At 42.7% G+C, this 21,129-nt stretch overlaps 1 protein-coding gene across 2 annotated transcripts; it reads left to right on the top strand.

The window, feature by feature from the left end:
* Positions 1-1,646: 1,646 nt before the first annotated feature.
* On the top strand, positions 1,647-17,110 carry Gemin8 (gem nuclear organelle associated protein 8). 2 transcript variants are annotated; one of them, XM_048336492.1, is made up of 5 exons: positions 1,647-1,798; positions 2,713-2,762; positions 8,591-8,627; positions 9,499-9,949; positions 16,299-17,110. In XM_048336492.1, exons 2-5 carry the CDS (start codon positions 2,731-2,733, stop codon positions 16,550-16,552), a joined length of 774 nt encoding a protein of 257 aa, XP_048192449.1. In that variant the 5' UTR covers positions 1,647-1,798; positions 2,713-2,730; the 3' UTR covers positions 16,553-17,110. The 2 variants fall into 2 exon arrangements, with proteins under 2 accessions (XP_048192449.1, XP_048192450.1); XM_048336493.1 differs by lacking the exon at positions 1,647-1,798 and adding an exon at positions 1,814-1,999.
* The last annotated feature ends 4,019 nt before the right edge of the window (positions 17,111-21,129 follow it).

Here is a 21,129-nt window from a genome sequence, read left to right on the forward strand (position 1 = left end):
AAATAAGCTCAGGGATAGCACCCAGGCCCAGAATTCAAGCCCCCAGACCTTCGAAACAAGCCAGGTAGTCCACCAGGTAGTGATTCAACACAAGAAATAATACAACCTAGGGAAGCGGCGTGGGGAGGCGGGGGGGGGGGGGGGGGGGGATGTGACATATATGCCCACCAGGAGGCGCTAAAACACAAGGAACTAATACGCCCTGCGGTACTAAATGCATACTAAAGGATTACGAAAGATGGAGTTCATATATGACCACCAGGTGGTGGTACAACATAAGAAGCCAGTCTTCTGTCATCCATTTCATAATCTATTTCTTCCTGGAGTCATTCGTGTCTTTCAAATAGGATTTTTACCTTATAGGTGATCATAGTTCCCCACCACCAAGATTTTTATTCAATTGAGTTAAATTACATAATGACTAAAATTCAACTGGGAAGATGAAAGGAACAGGGCTATCTCAATCAGATGAGGAATTCCCAATGCCTGTTGTGAGGAGGAACCTCCAAGCCATTTATTTGCCTTCTGCGTGTGTGTGTGTGTGTGTGTGTGTGTGTGCTGGCTCCAGAGCTTAAGGGCCAAGGTGCTAACCCTTAGCGTTTTCACTCAAGGGTATCAAGCACTCACTACTTGAGTCACACCTCCACATCCGGCCTTTTTGATGGTTGAGTGGAGATAAGGGTGTCACGGACTTTCCTGTTTGGGCTGGCTTGGAACCGTGATCCTTGGATCTCAGCCTCCTGAAAAGCTAGGATGCTGGGTGGGATGAGCCACAAGGATCCAGCTCTCTGCTTTTAGGTAGGCCAGTGGCCACCTGTAAGAAAAATTCCAAGCCTCCTTTATATCCTTGGGGGGAATGATAATGATGTTTATTAGTGTGATGATAACAGCAGAAATGTTATTGGCAACTTTGAAGTCAATGTTTCTCCCTCGGTGCTTAATTTGCTCCCAGGGCCATTTGGCAAACGTCTGGGGGCATTTACTGATGTCACAATTAGCAGAAGCTACAGGCATTCAGAGGGCAGTGGCCAGGGCTGATGCTGATCATCTTATACACCGAACAACCCTCAGACCACAGAATGATCCTGCCTCAAATGTAAAGAAAGCTGGAGACCCTCAGATGAGGACACAGCACTAGAGGAAAGAGCACACGCTAGAAGAAAGGTGTAGAGGCATGCCAACTCGGACCAAGTGAGTCAAAGGCAGGGAGGGGGCTGGAGAGTGAGTCTTGGGTCTCCTAGAGCTACCTGCCACGTCTGGCTTCCTGACACCCACACTGTGGTGAGACAGAAAGACATTTGTTAAAGGCTGGAGTGCCAAGAGTGTCCAGGCAGTCTTCATAAAGACTGGGTCACAACAGCCAAACTAAGTTAACACATATTTTTTTACTTATTCCAGGAACTGCTCTATTTGAAACCTATTCACCATCAGTCTAAGCCTGCCTGGTTTGTCTTTCCCAACATCTCCGGTCGCGCTCTCGCCCCAGGGCCAGCACTCAGCTGTCTCCCGCATGACACTACGAACTCCTTTCTCGAGCTCCATTCCCACCCAGCCAGGTTCCCAGACTAAGCCCGCCCTCCAGTAAGCTGTAGCCCTGGGTGCGGACGTGACGGAGGAGGCGTGGGCGGGACTTCCGGCACGGCAGGGTCCCCCGCGTGGCTCCGAACGGGCAGGATGCTTTGTAGTTGCTCAGCAACGTGGTCTTAACGTCTCTCTGTAGCTCTTGTGTCTCCCCAAACTGGCAAGTAGGCTCCTGGCCCAGCCACCGCCTGGTATCTGCAAGCTGCATAGCCTTGAGGTGACTTGGGGGAGGGCTGCGTTTGTCTGCGGAAGGAGGAAGCTGGCAGCGCGGGGGGCTTGCTCGGGGCCGGGAGATCGGTGTCCAGGCTGTCACGTTGCCGTGGTAAAGATTCGCGTTCTGTGACAATCCAGCCCAGTGTCCGAATGGGATGCGTTCTTGGACGAATGCCTAAGGCCTGTCTACTGGAAACTCACGGAGGTTTTCTTTCTTTCCCCTTGCACTTTGACCTTTGTGGGAGATCCGAGTTGTTTTAAGCGGGAATCCCCTTTACAACGTGGGATCGCTGCAGAAATGGCTAGAAAAGTTGTTTCACCAGCTAGGCTCTTGAGCCAGCTGTTTCTCATCCTAAACATTGCTTGGAATTTTTAAACTAAAAATGAAGAACACAAGGAAGGCTTGTAGGGATATTTTATGTAACTGCTGTGAATTATGGGACTGTTCATGATCTTTAAAAATACAAGTTTTACTAGTATTTCTCAGAGCGACAGCCTTTTTGGGGTGGCGTATACATATATCCATACAAACATATTTTTCTTTTCTTGGTACTGGGGAGCGAAACCAGGGCCTGTGCATATTATGCAAGTTTTCTACTGCTGAGCTACATCCCTAACCCTTGGTTATTTGACTCAGGGTCTCCCTATGTAACTAAAGCTAGCCTTGATCTCCCTTGTTGCCTAGGGTGGATTCTAGCCCTCCATAGCACTGGGATTACAGGCATTTTCCAATGTACCTGACTCAGAAACTATATGTTTTAAAGACATATTCTTGCTATCTTTAGATAAGGCTAACTGAAGGCACGTTCACAGTAAAAGTAGTGGATCATCCCCGCATGTATGTTCACTGTTGTGCTGGGAACAAGTACACACTATAAAATTTAAGGGAGAAATTTTCATTCCGAAATTGTTTTACAGGTGGTAAAGGATCATTTGATGTTTCTTAAGATCCAGTGTGTCAAAAGAAGGTAAGGAGACTGGGAGGAAATTGGACAATAATTGAGTTTACAAACTAGGTACCGAACTACTTCTCTCCATTAGGAAATCCATCCATAGAACAGTTGCTAAAGAATATAGCTATAGTTGATTAAAGGCTAGATGAATTAAAAATACCTTGAAAGCATACTGATTTATTTTAAAAGTTGCTTCGTGAAAAGATTTGGGGCCTTATAGTCAGTTACTTGAGTTAATAGTTCCTCAGTGATTTGAAGGAAAGAATGTTATGAGGTTATAACAACCTCAGTAGCATCCAGGGGCAGGAGTTAATAGCTATTATTTTTATACTTGAAGGATAATGAGAAAATTACAAGGAACAAGTTGTAATTAAGTGCCCAGCTGGGTTAGAGTATGAGTCCTGTATCAGAAAACAGAGATTAACGTGCGAGGAAAAACCATTAAGACTCTGAAAATATGAAAGTAATCTTAACCACTTAAATTAGCCACAGTTTTTCCTGGTATGTCCTTACTTTGTAATACCTGTTAATTCTGCTCTTATTCCATTATGGTCACTCCAGGTTTTGCTACATGACTGATAAGCGTGAAGTAAAACCAACTTAATCTGGATTTTTTGTTGTTGTATTGAACTGTATTTCCATTGTGTCATTATCATTTATCCCAGTTTTCTGTTTCCCTTTAGCCAATATAATCATGTCAGAGGTCACTGCTTCCTGGTTCACTTCTGACTCTAAGGCTAGTTATATAGAGACTCTGTGAACTTGCAAATTAATCACCCTTACTGACAGATTAAACAATGCCCTTCTGTGGATGGGATGTCTTTGGTATGGATGGAAAAAGAGAATTGTTAAATACATCTTTTCAGTCTCCTTCCCCATGCTAATGCTTTGTTTGTGACAGTACTTACTGCAGAAGAGAACAAACTGGGGCTTGCTCTTGAAAGAAGGAAAAGGAAGTCACCCTTTAGCTTTAAAGCTGGCTGTTACAGATGGGAAGGGTCAGGTCTTCTAAACATAGTAGCATTTGTACTTATAGTAGGCCTGTATCTATAGAAAGATGGACACCTGTGGGTAGGGGAAGGCTTTTCATACTTAGGCAATCTTTATGCCCAAATCACTAAGCAGGGATCATACAGAACCACAGGAGGGAGCCCAAGAAAACACCAAGCTGGGTATGTTTGCCAGCCCAACAGGCAGCTAAGGGTGGCAGCACAGCTTGCCTGAGAATGTAGGCAAGAAGCTGTGCTCTCCAGTGTCTCCATTTTATTAGTTTTCCATAACTAAATGTCTTGCCACTGTTTATATTTTCAAAGGGCGTATTTACTGAGATTTAGCATTGCATGTACAGACATTGCCTAGAATCACATATGACCCAATTCATGTAAAGTCAGATTTCTCACCATGTCTTGGTTTATTTTGTTGCAGACACCATTTGACTTTGAAGCAGTGAATTTGAAGACCTGATTAAGGCCCTCAGAATAGTATAGCTGGCTCAGAGAGCCAAATCCATTGGAACCTTTATAGAAAAGGTTTGTCTTTCAAAAGTTTAGCCATAGTAACTGAGTTGATGATTGACTTTCAAGAAGATAAGTTTTCATATATTTAGTTTTCAGATTTCTATAGACAAGACATATAAGCTAGAAAGGAAAAAAATAATTAATGTGGCTTAGTGGTAGAGTGCTTGTCTAGCGTGTACGAAGCCCTGGGTTCAATTCCTCAGCACTATATAAACAAAAAATGCCAGAAGTGGAGCTGTGGCCAAGTGGTAGAGTGCTAACCTTGAGCAAAAAGAAGACAGGGACAGTGCTCGGGCCCAGAGTTCAAGTCCCAGGACTGGCAGAAAAGGGGGGGCCAGGATTTGTATTTTTATTTTACTAACCTGCTCGTCAAGACATGTTTGTAGGTCCTATTTTTATAAGACTATCAATAGGAGCCAGATGCTGGTGGCTTACACCTATAATCCTAGCTGCTCAGGTAGCTTAAGATCTAAGAATCACAGTTTGAAGCCCTCCTAGGCAGGAAAGCCCAGAAGACTCTTATTTCCAATAAACTACCTCCAAGAAAAGCCTGGAGTGGAGCTGTGGCTTAAGTGGTAGAACGCTAGCCCATAGCAAAAGAAACTCAGGGACAGTGCCCAGACATTTGGATGCCTGTGGCTCGTGCCTGTAATTCTAGTTACACAGAAGTCTAAGACCTAGAGGGTCATGGTTCAAAGCCAGCCTGGACAGAAAAGTCTCACTCTGTCTCTAATTAGTTAATTAAGAAAAATCCAAGCTGGTGGCATGGCCCAAGAAGTAAAGCACCAGCTGTGAACAGGCAAACGGTGAGAACACAAGGCCATGAGAAGGTCAAATGTAAATGTGTGTGTGTATGTATGTAATAAAAATAAGTGTGGTGACACTGCTTTTTCAGTAAAGCCATATTACTTATGTGTAGAATTTTTTTAGTAATGTAATAGAAGTAGTCACATATTATTCACTGAAAATTACATCTGTATTCATACATTTAAAAATACACCTCCCAGAATAAGCAGATTCTCTGCCAAATAAATGCATGTTTTAGTGTGGCTAGATGGGAAAATACATCATTCAAGACTGGGGCTCTGTCCCGTCTGTAGGCCTTAGCAGTGTTTAGTGAATGACCTCAACCGTGTTTTTTTCCTTCCTCCTTTAGCAAGGACAATGAATCGTCTCTGTTACTCCCCGGGCTCAGCTGGGTAGTGACCATGATGCCATTGTGCTCCCTGGGGAAGGCTGCCCAGCTTGTAGAGCTTGGATCCGGTTTTCCCTGACATTGCCAATCCCTTTTCTCTCAGTTCTGCCATCCCATTAGGAGCCAAGTTGTTCAGTCTGTGAAGCCTTGCGCCATAAAAGGAAAAGTTCCTAGGGAGGTGGAGAAGAAGCGATTCAAATGAAAGCCCTGTGGAAAAGGCTTTGAAACCTGCCATACCCAATGTTGTTGAAGTGCCTAGAATTGTTTGTTTGTTTTAGCTTGTTTCTCTTTTATAAAAATATTTTCTCTTTAGTTGTACAGAGGTTCCATTTAACAAAGTCGTGCATGAATACAATGCATCTTGATGGATATCACCCCCTTTCCACCCATTCCTTCCCTTTTTTTTATTTTGTGGTATATAAAATAAACTCTTGAGTACATCCTTCCCTCCTCCCACCTTTACTCTCCCCTTTCCCCTTGGCCCCATGCCCCCTGTTACCTCTTTCTTGGTGCTGAGTTTTTTGGGCTTTTAACGTTTACAGAATCCCAGGCATTTTTTACTAGGTCTAAAGGTCTTTACATGGGAAAAAAAAATAGCCAGCTTTTAGAAAGGACCTATTTTCAGCAGGGATTTTCTTACCTGTGATGCTAACTGATATGAACTGATGAACTGGTCACTTAGCAGGAAAGAATCTATTCCTTCTGAGTCATAGGTCCTCAGACCTCCATCCTGCTTTGTGTTCTTTTTTTTTTTTTTTTTTTTTTTGGCCAGTCCTGGGCCTTGGACTCTGGGCCTGAGCACTGTCCCTGGCTTCTTCCCGCTCAAGGCTAGCACTCCGCCACTTGAGCCACAGCGCCGCTTCTGGCCGTTTTCTGTATATGTGGTGCTGGGGAATCGAACCTAGGGCCTCGTGTATCCGAGGCAGGCACTCTTGCCACTAGGCTATATCCCCAGCCCACTGCTTTGTGTTCTTATGTCCTGTCTAGCAATGGCAGGGAGCAGGGTCCCAGTCAGAAATCATGGCACCTCTGGGCTCCTGTGGCTCATGCCTGTAATCTTAGCTACTCAGGAGGCTAAGATCTCAGGGTTGAGGTTTGAAGCTAAAGAGACTCATCCAGCAAAAAGCCAGAATGGAGCTGTGGTTTAAGTGGTAGAACTCTAGCCTTGAGCATAAAGGGGGCAGCATCCAGGCACTGAGCTCAAGTCCCAAAACTGGCACCAAAAGAAAAAAAGAACAGAATTTGTTCAATGTGAGCCTATCAAAATTCTCAATTCATGACAATTGGCCTGGTTTTAAATGTCGTATGAAGCATTGAAAGAAGTCTAAATTAAACGTTTCATTTTATGAGGCACCCTTTCTTTGTAACCCAGGCTGCCCTCAAACTCATGATCCTCCTACCTCTGCTTCCCTAACGCTGGGCTTCACGGGTTTGTGCCATAATCCTCCTGGGATTCAAAACTCTTAATTTTCTGAAAGCACACAGATGTCTTCTAGACTTTTCTAATTTAATTTTTGTGCTACTTGCTAACCTATGAAACAGATTTGATAAATACACATCTTGAGTTCACTTTAATGTAATTATGTGCTTCAAGCTCCTCAAAAAGCTACTTAGATTTCACTATTAGAAAGACAAAACCTGCCCCTATTGAATCAGCCACTTACAGGCTTTCACTTACGATTTAGTACTCAACCCTGAAGAGATTTCTATCATAATCCGTTTATGTTCGTTTTGTTTCTCTGAATGGTAAGACACCCAATAATTGACTATTTTATATTTCTTTCATAGCCTATAAAGCACATAGACATTAGTTGGGTTTTCAGGTAATTGCTCATACCTAAAACTTGTAAATTATAGACAGAAAGTAATATGAACTCAGTTTATACTTCTACTACATTTGCTAACTACTTTCTAGTTTATAGTCAATGCCTGTGTGCATTCCTGAGTTTTGGATGGTGAATGGGATACATTGGGTATGTCAGCGCTCCTAGAAATAGCCTGTTTGGAAGCTTGTTATATATGACAAGTTATGAATGGTTCTCTTTAGGCTAAATCTCAAAAGATACAACTAGTGAATTTAAGATCTCAGTTTTTAGCATAACCATATCAAAGCATTTTATAGAGATTACAAAGTTACTCTAATTTATTTAGTAAGATTTGGAGGAGTTTTGTTTTGTTTTAATTCAACCCTCTAGTTAAAGTGAAATGCAAAAATGAAGACTCCTTCAGTCTCTCATTTCCAGAGTTTTAAAACCTAAGGTTTTGTTGTTAATGGTTTTTATCTTACAGAAGCTTAAATGCACATGCATTTAGTACATTCTAGTGTAGCCAGGTATTTAATAACTGAACCCCTGCATGGGGAGGTCAATTCTATTTTAAATAGGTGATTTAAAAATGTACAGCACCAGATTGAACTTTACCTTTAGATCTTTTACTCAGTAAATGAGCAAATCATGACAAATAGTGAGGAAGAGAGAAGAGTGGTCATGGCAAAGTGATGGCATTTGGCAAAAGCAGTCTCCAAGGTACCCTGGAGACTCCAGTGATTCATGGTTGTTTTAAAAGAAACACTGGCATCACTTGCAGGCCAAAACCGAAACAAGACCCAATTGGGAGGCTTACAGTCTCAACCAAGCCCACGTGAGGCTGGACAGATGTCTTGTTTGAAGATGCTTCTGCAGTCAGAAAGCTAGGGCAAGATCTTGCAGAGATTTCCGTTCTGTTGGAAAGACAGATTCTTCTGAAGGCTCAGAAGAACCCAGGGCTATCGTAAGTACACATCATCCTGCTAAGGAGTGGTAAATAATCACTATCAAATTTTAGTTCATGTTCTGTATACACTTAATTTGTATATGCATACAGACTACTAAGTATTCCTATCATTATTTTCATAAATGTGACAGCTAATTGAATGCAAAACCATGCAAGCCATTTGGCCACTTAATCATGCCTAAGGAGATCTCCTTTTCTTTCCACAAATGGATAGCAATTTGTGTGAAGTTTGAGAACATGCTGGTGGCAAGCAGCCTTTCAGGAGCTAGCTGCTTTGCAAACCACAACACAGCCATGAACGGTCCACAGCTGTACTTATCAGATTGATGTTCACACTGGCTGTTTTTTTCTGATTTCAGTGCCCACTTGGACTGTCCCAGTCTGATGGAAGCAATGGTAAGATGACCTTATTTTCTCATGAGTTAACAAATAGTCTTTAAATTCTTACTAGTTTTTTTAAGTCTATGAAAATTAGTCTTTGAATTCTTGATGAGAGTATAGCTCAGTGCTAGAGCACTTGCCAAGGCCCTAGGTGTGAGTCTCAATTTGTAGTACCACAAAGAAAAAAATAACTTGATATTCTTGTTGTGTGATAGAGATCAAAGAAATAGGTATAGAGTATCAAAAATCCTAAAAGCTCTGAAATAAACCTTTGAGCACCAACATGATGCTTCAAAGTTTTCAGATTGTGGATTTTCAGATTATCAATGTTCAGTCTGTAAAATCTATGCACAGATTTTACAGTCCACAAAACACCAAAATCTGAAATGCTTCTGCTAAGGGATTCTCAAACTGCATATCAGAAAAGTAGAAGAACCATCTAGTATATTTCTAGACAACTCTTGACTCACGTATTACACACTGGACTGAGCCTAACAGGTAATAGAAGAAGCAAAGATTATCATGGTCATTGGTTATATTTGGAAAGCCATTTCTAACTTGGAACTAGGAAATATGGCCAAGATGATAAATGATGGGTCTTATATCTTGCCTTCCATCTTTCCTAGAAATGTTCATTATTCAATACTGTCATTGCACTGTAAGGATCCATAACCTAAAAATAATTCTGTAGGTCCCTAAAATTTATACAAATACACAGAGATGATGGGTTCTGTTGTAGGTACAGATCTAGCAAACCTGTTTGATGCAGGAACATTCTCCCTGTGTAGAGTAGTTATTTAGTAGATACTCAGTAAATACTTTGTAACCTAGTCAATTTCTTCTGAGGATAATCTGGTTTCTAGCATACCTTTCCCTTGTTTTGTAGGCATCAACATCCAGAGTCCCCATATCTTGGTATTCACATCCAGCATATGCAAGATACTGGGAACATTACCATCAAGCAATGTCTTGGATGCGAAGCCACCGGAAGGCCTATAGGAAGGCTATGGAATCCTATTTCCGGTCCCTGTGGTACTTCCCTCCCACAGCGCTTCCCCACAGCTTTTGGGTTAACTCTCCTCAGGTCTTATATGATTACTACATGGCCTGTCAGGACTCATACTGCAGTTATTCACATTTGGGAAGGTCTGTGCAACCTGCATATGATGGAAATCAGACCCAGGCTTCTACAAGTGAAGACCAAAGTTGGTTTGAAGAAGAAGAGCAGATGGAGACAGAGTCTGAAGGTGGGATAGTGTGTGACCTGAGCAATATGGAAATCACTGATGAACTCCGCCAGTATTTTGCAGAGACTGAAAGGCACAGGGAAGAGCGGCGTAAGTTCAGGCCTGTCCTTGGGCTTCCTTTCCTTGCCTCGATTTCTCTTTGCCTTTTTTCTCAATCTAAATACACAAAATAATTTGTGTAACTCTTTCTTTGGACACAGGTAACTACATTCTATATCCAGTCCTGAGTTTTGAAAAGCTCTCATTATGTGTTACACCTCAACTATATTAGTTCCTAGAGTTGTTTTATGAAGGATTATTTTAGCTCTGAAAAAAAACTTATCCTAATTCTTATACTATTTACCAAAGTTATTTCCTTCACCAGATGCAGTATGTATGTCTCTAATCTATACTATGTATCTGTATATTATATGTGTATGTATGGGTATGCAGTCTCTATACTATGGCTTTCAAGATATTGAATCCCTTTTACAAATGAGGAAAGCCACCTGAGTTGGTTAATGACACAGTAGTCATTTGCTGTTAGGATTCAAGTCATGTCTGCCTGACTCTATCCACTTCCTGTGCTTCTTCCTCTGCCAGGACCTCTCCCTGCGATTTCTGGGTTTCTCTTGCCATGTTTTAAGAAGGCAGTGCAGAGAGCTCCCACATCTTAAATTGCTCCCTTCAGCGTAGGGATCAGTGTGAACCTAAGCAGAATAATGAAATTCCGGGCACTTACAGCTTTTCTATTTGGTTCTGCACTGTTGGTTAAAGAATTTCAATAAAGACCTTTTTATCTTCAATTACAAAACAAGATTCTTTTTTTTCTTTTGGTGCCAGTGCTGGGGCTTGAAATCAGGGCCTGAGTACTATCCCTTAGCTTCTTCTGCCCAAGGCTAGTGCTCCACCGGTTAAGCCACAGATCCATTTCCAGCTTTTGGGTGGTGAATTGGAGATGAGTCTTTTAGTCTTTCCTGCCCATGCTGGCTTTAAGCTGACCTTAGCCTCAGACCTTAGCCTCCTGAGTAGCTAAGATTACAGGTGTGAGTCACTGGTACTAGACTCCTGAGCTGTTTTTAGACAGTGGAGTTGAAGTATGGAATTACACTTATTGAGCATAGTCTCAATCTGGACATTTGTTTTATCTAGTTCACATGTTAAAAAGAGCATAAAACCAGTCACTGCGACAGTAGACGTGGAAGGGAATTGTATCAACGCATTTTTCTTTAATAGTGAAAATGTCTGTGAACTTCAGAGTTGTCTTGGAACAAAGGGCACAGGATGAAGAGACCCATCGAAAATGGCTCCAGTTCTGCTGCAAACACCTGTGTTCTGATATATTGCTGACAAGCCAGATCTGAGGCAATCTCAAGTAATCAAGTCTGTGTTTTCCCTGGGTTATCCTGTGATCAGTAATTTTGGCAACATAATAACTAATCTCATCAGAAAGGCATGTTTGATCCTAGAAAGTGGCAGGGAATGACATTCTTAACACTCATTATCTATCACTCTGTTCCTCAGTGTTTTGCCTTTGGACTAATTATCTGTGGAATACTAAATGAATGTTTTTTTGCTATGTAAGATTTTTTTAAGTCTTAGTAACTTCCTATGATTTATTTTTATTTATGAATTATAAGTCTACTTTGGTAATATCATGTTGATTTATAAAAGGTCAAGACTATATATACCCATAATGACTATACTTTATTTACCACAGAATCCCTTCCACCTAGAGCAGGCCTAGCAGAGATCAAGGAGAGATGATGTGCAATGATTTGGAGAACAATCCTTTATCTGATAAGTGATATGAAAATGTTTGGCCCCTGTCTGTGACTTTTCATAGTCCCTGGCCTTATTGCAACATAATTGACAAAATGTGTGTATAAACCAGAGCACCATTGGCTCACCCCTTTATTCCTAGCTACCGAGGAGGTTTGAGATATGAGGATCATCGTTCAAAGCCAGCCCAGGCAGAAAAGTTTGTGAGACTCTTATCTTCAATAAATTACCCACAAAAAAGCCAGAAGTAGAACTGTGGCTCAAGGGGTAGAGTGCTTGACTTCAGCAAATGAAGCTCAGAGACAGCACTCAGGCCCTGAGTTCAAGCTCCAAGACAAGCAAAAAATGCATAAAATCAAAAACAGAATATGTAGCCTAAACTTCAGTGGAAGCCAGTAAAGTTTTTACTGCTTTCCTTGTTTTAATCTTAGGTGCATATTAATCTTTGTATTCATTTCCTAGGATTCCTGTGGCAAAGTACTGCAAATTTAATTTGAAAAATAATAGAACTTCTATCCTACTTCTACAGGACTGAACTCAAGGTATCAGCAGGGCCATCTTCCTCCACAGTCTCTAGAGGCCTGCTTCTGATGTTTCATTGCATGTCTTGACTGACAGCATCAATCTGAACTCTGCCTCCATCTGTATATGACTTTTCCCCTGTGTCTCAGTGTCCTTTGAATGCCTTCTGTATGGACACTCACCTGGACGCTGGTAACTCACAACTGGAATCCTAGCTACTCAGGAAACTGAGATCTGAGGATCACAGTTGGAAGCCATCCCAGGTAGAAAAATCTATGAGACTCTTATCTCCAGTTAACCACCAAAAAGCTGGAAGTGGAGCTGTGGTTCAAATGATAGACTATCAACCAGCCTTGAGTGAGTAAGCTAAGGGATAGCGCCCAGGCCGAGTTAAGTCCCAGTACTGGTGTGTATGCAGGCACACAAACAGTTGAGTCTTACAGCTCCTTTCAGTAGAAACAATGTAACTGTCCTTGCAAGGCAACTGTTTTGTCTCAAGTGCAATATTAGTATTCCACAGCTTTAGTTAGATGTTCTCCACCTGGCTGGCTGAACCCTCCTATTAACAGAAAGAAAATCTGTCAGGGAGAGAAAGGTCTCTTTCTTCCTATGGGAGGAAGGACAGAAGTAATAAATAGAAGACAGATTAAATGAAGGTCTTTTAACTGGTATATTCCATTCTGAGGTTTACTAGATTCTCCCAACAGTATGTACTTCTCATATAGTATCTGTGACACACAGTCAATCTGAGGTTATTTGGTTTAAAACGCTCTCAAATTTGTAGTAAAACCTTAGAACAAGGTCTTCTATTTTTAATCAAGTAGAGGTGAAGTAACTTAAATGAAAGCAAACAGGGTTCTATCCTAATTTCTATGCTGCTCCTCTGCTCTTTTATCCCGTCAGTCCACACACACACACAAAAAAAGCCCTTATGTTGGAGAGGCCCTGGGGAACCACAAGGAAGGGATCCTTGCCCATGCTAGCATGTGACATTTGACCATCTGTTTCTCTATCCCTCCGTTGTCCTCATTTTTCTTTAATAGCATCTGCGAGGAAAAGAGTTGTTTACAAAAAGTAACGTATGGCCTTTGTCCAAGCAGTCATTGGACAGCCACTTCCTGTGCACTTGCTTTGTGTCAGTCAGGCATGGTGGCCTGGGGCTAGGGACACAGCAGCCGATAAAGGTGAGGTATGCTTTCTCTCACTCCCCCACCCCACCCCCGGCTCCTCTGCACTGACAGGCTTTGCACCCTCCTAGTCAGTGTTGCACAACAACCATCCCAATGCTGGAAACCGTGGACCCTTGGAATCCTCTGAGTGACACAAAGGAGATGAGAGCTGAACCTTAGCTATTGCTGAGGAAGCCTGACTGGGAAGGAAGTACTATTAGAAAATACAGGCAGAAGGCTGTGTCCTTATTAATCAGATCCTGGGGCATGAACTGAGGGCCCGGGCACTGTCCTTGAGCCTTTTTCTCAAGTGTAGCACCCTGCTCCTTGAGCCACCGGTGCCCCGCCTCCACTATAAGTTTTATGAGCTACGGTCCTGTGAGCAAGTGCTGGCCGTGCGGTACAACATTGCACAGGCTTCCTTGACCGCCACGGATGTCAATACAAAATTGGTTTGCCAACTTGATATCTATACGATAGATTTTGGCAAAAGAATAACAAAAAGAAGCATAACTATAAAATTCAGAAATTGTAAAGAAAAGGAAACTCACAAAAAATAAAAAGACTAAACCCACATATTCAAACAGCAAGGAACTATTAGCTATTAAGATAGCTAAGATCTCAGGATTTGTTAAACCTATAAATGCTTAAATTTAGACATGACATTGAATAACTGTTGTGTGACCAAACCTGACAGTGAAGCCAACTACAGTCCTGAGACAGATTCCAGAGTGATAGGACAGTGGCGTGCGAACCTCATTCTCCAGCCCTGCTTTCTGGACAGGAGGCTCTAAAGCACCCAGCATCCCTGAATGTGGAATTCCTCCCTCCCAAAGATACTAACAGAGAGCCAAAGCATTCATCACATAGACAAGGCTACTCGTGGACGGCACAAGGCATCTATGTGCTGATACGGAATGACACACCTTCAGAGGAGTTCTTGAGTAAGAAGTAATTCTCTAATTCTACCTTTCATGGACAATCCAGGCTCAGCCACTAGCCCATTGCACTGCCCAGCTAGGAATCTTGTGAAGTGCTATAACTGCCCAATAGTGTGTGCCCTAGGTTGCCTTTCCTCTTGCTTCTGTAAACATCTAGCAAGCCTGCTTTCCTCCAAAGTCCCGCCAGAAGAACAGGAATTGAATCATTCTAGAAACAGGCAGGAAAAAGGAGATGTGCCAAAGAAGGAGCTTCCCAAGCCAGGCTTCCACCCCAGGTACACATGGGGTTTGAGAAAATAAGGGGCAGGCGCAACCAGAGGGTGCTTTCTCTACCTGCTTTCAGGTTTGGGTGGCTCCTCCCCCCCCCCCATTCCTGTGTCTCTGTCTCTTTCTCCCTCTCCCTCCCGCCTTCCCTCCCTCGAAATATCTGAGTGACTCTTTGCTCTGGCTAATTTAGACCCCATTCATCCCTGCTATACCATTCCACCAGAACTGACTGCAAACGGGGGGTGGGGGAACTTAACAACTTAAATATTGCTGTTTCAAACTTAACAGGAGATCAACATCCAACATTTAGAAGCAATGCTTGTTGGTCTCATTTATTTTCATATTAAACCAGTATTTTGCTTTAGTTCGGCATCTCATGAGGAATCGAACATTCTTTTCTGTGGGTTAATAGCTAGAGGACCTTTACTTTGTATGGCAGTCATTCGGCTGATCTATATATTATTCCCATATGTAAAAGTTCAGTACCGATGATATAAGACAGCAGTGGCCATATCCAGTCTTAATGTTTCCAAGTTTGTAAAACGCCTTCCTGCAACTCCAAACTGGTAGTTATAAAGAGCAGGATTTATGAGAGCGACTGTGCAGAGCCATAAAAACACCTTTCCCTTCACACTTGATTAGCTCACTGCTGTGTTCCCTTCCAGAGACTTCTGGAGAGAGGACCAACAAGGAAAGGATGATTTATATCATTGTTTTATTCCCTACAACCATCTCGCTCCTTATCTAGTGGCATTTCTCTTGGTGGCAATAGTCACTGGAGATAATGTTCTTTTTGCTATAAATTTCTCTCCTGACAGAGTCACTTACTAAATAAATCTGTGAGTTGGTTCAATGTTACCTGAATGCAGCCTTGTAATGTTAACATTTTTATGTTGCTCTTTAAGAATGAAAATTTTGATATTGGGACTCACTGCGTTAAAATAAAAAGTAGGGGGCTGGGAATATGGCCTAGTGGCAAGAGCGCTTGTCTCATATACATGAAACCCTGGGTTCAATTCCCCAGCACCACATATATAGAAAATGGCCAGAAGTGGCGCTGTGGCTCAAGAGGTAGAGTGCTAGCCTTGAGCAAAAGGAAGCCAGGGACAGTGCTCAGGCCCTGAGTCCAAGGTCCAGAACTGGCCAAAAAAAAATTAAAATAAATAAATAAATAAAAATAAAAAGTAGGAAAAAATTTAATAACTGTTTCTTCCATTACAGGAGTCCACTTCAATAAGTAGGATTTGTACTTGCTGTTTCACCTGGGCTGATGGGTGGCTTGACTTCCCCCCGTGAAGAAACCAAGCCCCAGTTGCCGATGTGGAATTCCTCCTCTACTTGTAGTAGTGAATACTGCTTTCTTGCAACACTGGGCTAGCATTCCAGAAAGCCTCTTATTTCCATGCTGGTGGCCCAGATGGATATTTGAAAGCAAGCAAGTGCCTTCTGCCATTCGTGGCTGGGCAAATGATGAGAAAAAGCCAGGCAGGGATGGTTTCATTTTTCCTCCTGTATTTTCAGGACACATTTCAGAGATTTGGTGGCTTGGGGTGACGGGTTTCTGTATGACCTTGGCCATTTCGATCATCACCACTAAGCAAATACTAAAATCTGCAGGTCAGGCCCCGGGAGCATCTCAACCGGCACAGCTGGTTGATTTCCCACTTGGGAAGGGAAAGCTGAGGGAAGTAAGGGGCTGTTGGCAACACCCACCACACCTTCTCCTGCCCTAGATGTGTTTGCACATTCATAGGTGTTCATGTCGGTGTCTGTTCCCAGGGCGGCAGCGGGAGCTGGATGCTGAGCGCCTGCAGGAGTATGTGAATGCTGACCACGGCCTGTACTACATGCGCCCCACAGTGAACCCTCCAACCGAGAAACCTGGTGAGCGGCGCAAGGCTGAGATGAAGATCTTGTATGGGAAAAACGCCCCCAAGATCCAGGCCATGGAAACCGCAGTGCAGCTGAGCTTTGACAAGCACTGTGACAAACATCAGCCTAAGTACTGGCCTGTCATTCCCCTCAAATTCTAAGCCCTAGGGCATGGGGACTTTGGGGGATAGTTTCTGAGCAGGGTCCCCAGCCTCATTCCCTTCCCTTTGGATCCACCCTCTTCATCTCTCGCATGCATTTCTCAGGGAAAGAGGCCTTGGCACTAAGGTATAACGTGTTCGCCAGAGTCCTAAAGGGTCCTCTGTGGGTTGATGGAACGTTAGCCACTTAGCAATCGATACTGTGCCTGCATGGGCATTGTTTTGATCATTTTGTATACATTCCAGCAGGTTTTTGGTATTGTTTTGGGGGGCTTTTTGCCAGTTCCTAGGCTTGACCTTAGGGCATCACACCCTGGCATTTTTTTGCTCAGAACTGGTGTTCTGCCCCTTGGGCCATGCCTCTGCTTCCAGCTTCTCACTCTTTAATTACAGATAAGAGTTCCAAGGATTTGTCTGCCCACGTATCTTTGAACCAAGATCCTCAGAGCTCAGCATCCTGAGTAATTATGATTATAAGCATAAGCTACGGATACCTGGCTATACCACAGTTTTGGATGTTATCAACAGGGTATTCGTTTATTAAATTTCTTGCAGAGATTGCTTGTTTTCCTTTTTTATATGTCCTTCCTTTAATCTACCTGAACATCACAAAAGCCTTCAATAAATCAGATATACTCTGATTTTTACTGTTGTAGCTCCCAGTGGAAGCCATGAGATAAACACCATTTGTTGCCAATGCTACATGTGCTATAAAGAGCCAGAGGGGAAAATCCTTTCCGCTTTTCAGACCACTTGCAGTTTGTTGTGACTCTTCAACCCTGCCTCCTAGATGGCCATGGATAATAAGTAAACAAAAAAAATAATGTGGCTGAGTTCCAATAAAACTTTATACAAACAAGATGTGGTCTTAAGGTAGTAGTTTACCAACCTCTGCTCTAATGGAGTGAAAAATTGTTGTCTGAGATTATTTCATTTTTCTCTACAGAGCTTGAATATTTTACAGAATCGACTGCAAAGAACAATTGCCCAAAACCTAGTCCCTTCTGCCGTCTCCTTTGTTGTACAAATTCATGACTGAGCTCTTACCATAGGTCGCAAATATTCTTTCAATAAGGAAATACATCTCTGAGAAATCTGAAAATGGATGGAATAGCCCATTTGTCAAAACCAGCTGCCTATTAAGTAAGTGATTACAGTGCACTGCCAGGGTGAGCCTGTGCTGACCTGAGATTAGCACATCCATCAAAGGTGGGTGAAAAGATTTAGTATTGACATGTCTCTCCCTAAGAACATTTAGCTTCACATTCAGCCCCTACCCCGAGACAAATGCATTACTTTCATCAGCCTCAGGTGCTTATTTTGCCAAGCTCTCATTTTATTACTGGAGTTGCAATTTATGCTTAGGTATGCAGACAGAAATGAGAAGTCATTTTCCCCTGAGGTGGCACACGACTAAAATTTCAAATCAAGCTATTTCTCCTTTCTGTTAGAAATGCTTATGCCTAAGCAGAGAAATAAAATAAATGTGACTCAAACACAAACCAAAGCCTGTGGACAGAGCAGGTGCATCTGGGCACTGCTGGAGGCATCTTGGGGAAGCATGGGACACAGTAGGCCAGGGCTTCTTGGCCTCAGCACTGCTGAGGTTTGGGGCCAGGTGGTTCCTTGTTGTGGGTAGGGTAACCGCCGTGTGTGCTGTGGGGTGTTCAGCCCACTCAGTCCCACTAATACCCCATCACCACTGGGACAAGCAAGCATACCTGAAACATTGGCAAATGTCTCCAGTGGTGGGAAAGCAAAATCTAATGAGAAGGAGGAAGGTGGTGATCAGGGAAGGCTCAAGGCTGTCAAATCCCTTTCTGTGTTAGGGCATGTCCCAGTAGTGAGGAGAGACTGGAGCTGTTTCCTTATGTGCTGAGTATGGAGAATGCTAGACAAATTGGTACCAGTTAGCTCACAGAGAGCACTTCCCGATTGTGAAATGAACTTTCTGCAGACAGCACACTAGAAGGAGACCGAGCGAATTCTTGGGGAAATGGCATAGATAGAACGCGGGCTAGGTGGTAAAGGAGGGATGCAGCTGATAGGACACAGAATCAGCCTAGTAGGGGAATTCCTACAAAGCTCCAAGTGCCCCCAAAGAATCCATACAGAGCTACTGTTGCTGTTTTGATGATGTGAGCCAGCCTACTCAACAGAAGACTTTTTACTAGCTGCCTGAAAAATGTAAAATCTGGACCACATTCTCAATGGGTCCCAGTCTATGGCCTTACAGTCTTATCCTAATTACTCCGAAGAGACTGGGAAGACTTGAGTTTGAGGCTACTGGGGGCAAAAACTTCAAGGGCTCCCATCTCAACCAACAGAATTGGGCACAGTAGCATACCTGCCATCCCAAGTATGTGGGAAGTCCAGGCCAGCCTGGGCATAAACACAAGGCCCTATTTGAAAAACAATGGGAGTAAAAGGGGTTGGGATTGTGGCTCAAGTAGTAGAGAGCCCTCTTAGCATGGTTCAAAGCCAGCCTGGGCAAATGAAGTTAAGAGATGCTTATCTTCAGTTAACCATTAAAAAGCTAGAAATAGAAGTGTGGATCAAGTGGTAGAATGCCAGCCTTGCATGGATAAAGCTAACAATGCTACGCCCTGTGTTCAAAAACCTAGTATTGACACCTAATAAGTAATAAAAAGCACTGAGCGGGGCCAAGGCTCAATTGGTCAAGCACTGGCCTGCATGAGACCCTGGATTTAATATCTAATAGTGGGGGGGGGGCAAACACTGTCCATGCTGGCTTTGAACTGTGATCCCCTGTTCTGAGTCTCCTGAGTAGCTAGGATAAGAGGTGTGAGCCCTCGACACTCGACCAATGCTGCTGCTTTTGCAAATAATCACATCCCTTGGTTCCTTTTTACATGTAAGCTACAGAATTTTGCTACTGGAGCATGGAATACAGATTGTACTTTTAGCTCTTTTCTCAAAACTCTTCTAGAATTCTGGATGTGCCACTAACCATCTCTCCTGACCTTTAGAATCACAGTATTGCAAGGAAATGAACTGGCCAGCCAATTCAATATCACACCCAAACTGAGGACCCTTTCTACTCTTTCTTGGATGAAGAGCACGTTATAGATGTGTAGGAACAAGCTCTCATCCCTGTGGCAGGCATTCAAACTTAAAATATGTTGGCTTAAAGATTTCTCTTTTCTAACTTAAATGTCTTAAATTCTGTTTTACATAATGTACAGACTCTCCTTTGTTATCCTCCTCTGATGACACGATTTTTTACTCCTACAAAATGTGATGTCAGAAACTATAATATTTGGTTTCCTCATCAATGTATACTTGGGGGGGGGGGTGTTTGTGTGTGTTTGTTGGTATTTGAACTGGAAGACTGGACAATGTCCCTGAGCTTTTTTTCAAGGCAGGTGCTCTACCACTTGAGTCATAGCTCCACTTTCAGCTTTTTGGTGTTTAATTGGCAATAGGAGTCTCATGAACTTCCCTCCCTGGGCTGGCTTTAAACAGTGATCCTCAGATCCCAGCCTTCTGAATAGTTTGGATTACAGATATCAGCCACAAGTGCCCAGTAATACTTGGGACAAGGGTGTTTTCGTTTTGTTGTTGTTTGTTTGTTTTTTGGCAGTGCTAGCAACTGAGGGACTAGGCAAATTGATCTTCCATTGAACCACCTTCTCCCAGCTTGCTAGATATTTTGAACACTCATATTTTATGATTACCTAAAAGGACTTGCCAAGAAAGAGTTGACTGGGGAAGTTCTGGATTTTCCCAGAAAACATGCATGCATTGCTCTTCATGCAGTTTTTTTTAAAAGATTGTATATACTTCATACATGTCATCATAGTCTAAAGCAGGGGCAAGCTGTAAAATTGCTTAAGTGGGCTTAGTTTTGCAATGGAACAGTGAACATTTTGGCATCCCTCTAGTCCTTTGAAGCCAACTCAGAATTACCAGAGGTTCAAGGCCTGACACAGAATCAAATGGTCCTGCACAAAATCAGGACTTTGATCATTTCATTCCAAATGAAGTATGATCCAAGGTGTGAGAAGCAACTTAGGTAAGGTTCCAGTAAGGAGTTTTGAACTTAACTGTCAGCAAAGAAGAACTGGAGATAATAATAAAAAATCGGGGTGTCGGGAGCTGCGACCAGGGAGGATTAGCCTGAGTATTGAAATGAAGACAAGGAGTGGCACTGTGACTCAAAGTGATAGAGCACCAGCCTTGAGCAAAAAGAGCTCAGGGACAACACTCGGGCCCTGAGTTCAAGCCCCACAACCAACAAAAAAATTTTCAGGTGAAATGAAGACAAGGATATACAGAACAAATATTAAGAGAGAATGCAGGGAATTATTTTGATACTTCTGAATTTGTACAGATTTTCTTTGTGGCCTAAGATGTGATCTATTTTGGAGAATGTTCCATGTGCTGCTGAAAAGAATGTGTATTCTGGTGTTGCTGGATGGAATATTCTGTAGATGTCGGTTTAGTCTAGTTGGTCTATGCAGTTGTTTCGTTCTGTGGTTTCTTTGTTCAAGTTTTGGCATGTTGATCTGTCAAGACGTGACAGTGGAGTGTTAAAGTCCCCAACTATCAATGTG

This window comes from Perognathus longimembris, chromosome 28 (genome assembly GCF_023159225.1).
Source record: "Perognathus longimembris pacificus isolate PPM17 chromosome 28, ASM2315922v1, whole genome shotgun sequence".
Classification (NCBI taxonomy): Eukaryota; Metazoa; Chordata; class Mammalia; order Rodentia; family Heteromyidae; genus Perognathus; species Perognathus longimembris.

Coding starts and splice junctions, on each gene's coding strand:
- Gemin8 (XM_048336492.1), top strand. CDS start 2,731: ATGTTTCTTAAGATCCAGTGTGTCAAAAGAAG. Junction 2,763..8,590: donor ATCCAGTGTGTCAAAAGAAG/GTAAGGAGACTG, acceptor TTCTGATTTCAG/TGCCCACTTGGACTGTCCCA. Junction 9,950..16,298: donor AAGGCACAGGGAAGAGCGGC/GTAAGTTCAGGC, acceptor GTCTGTTCCCAG/GGCGGCAGCGGGAGCTGGAT.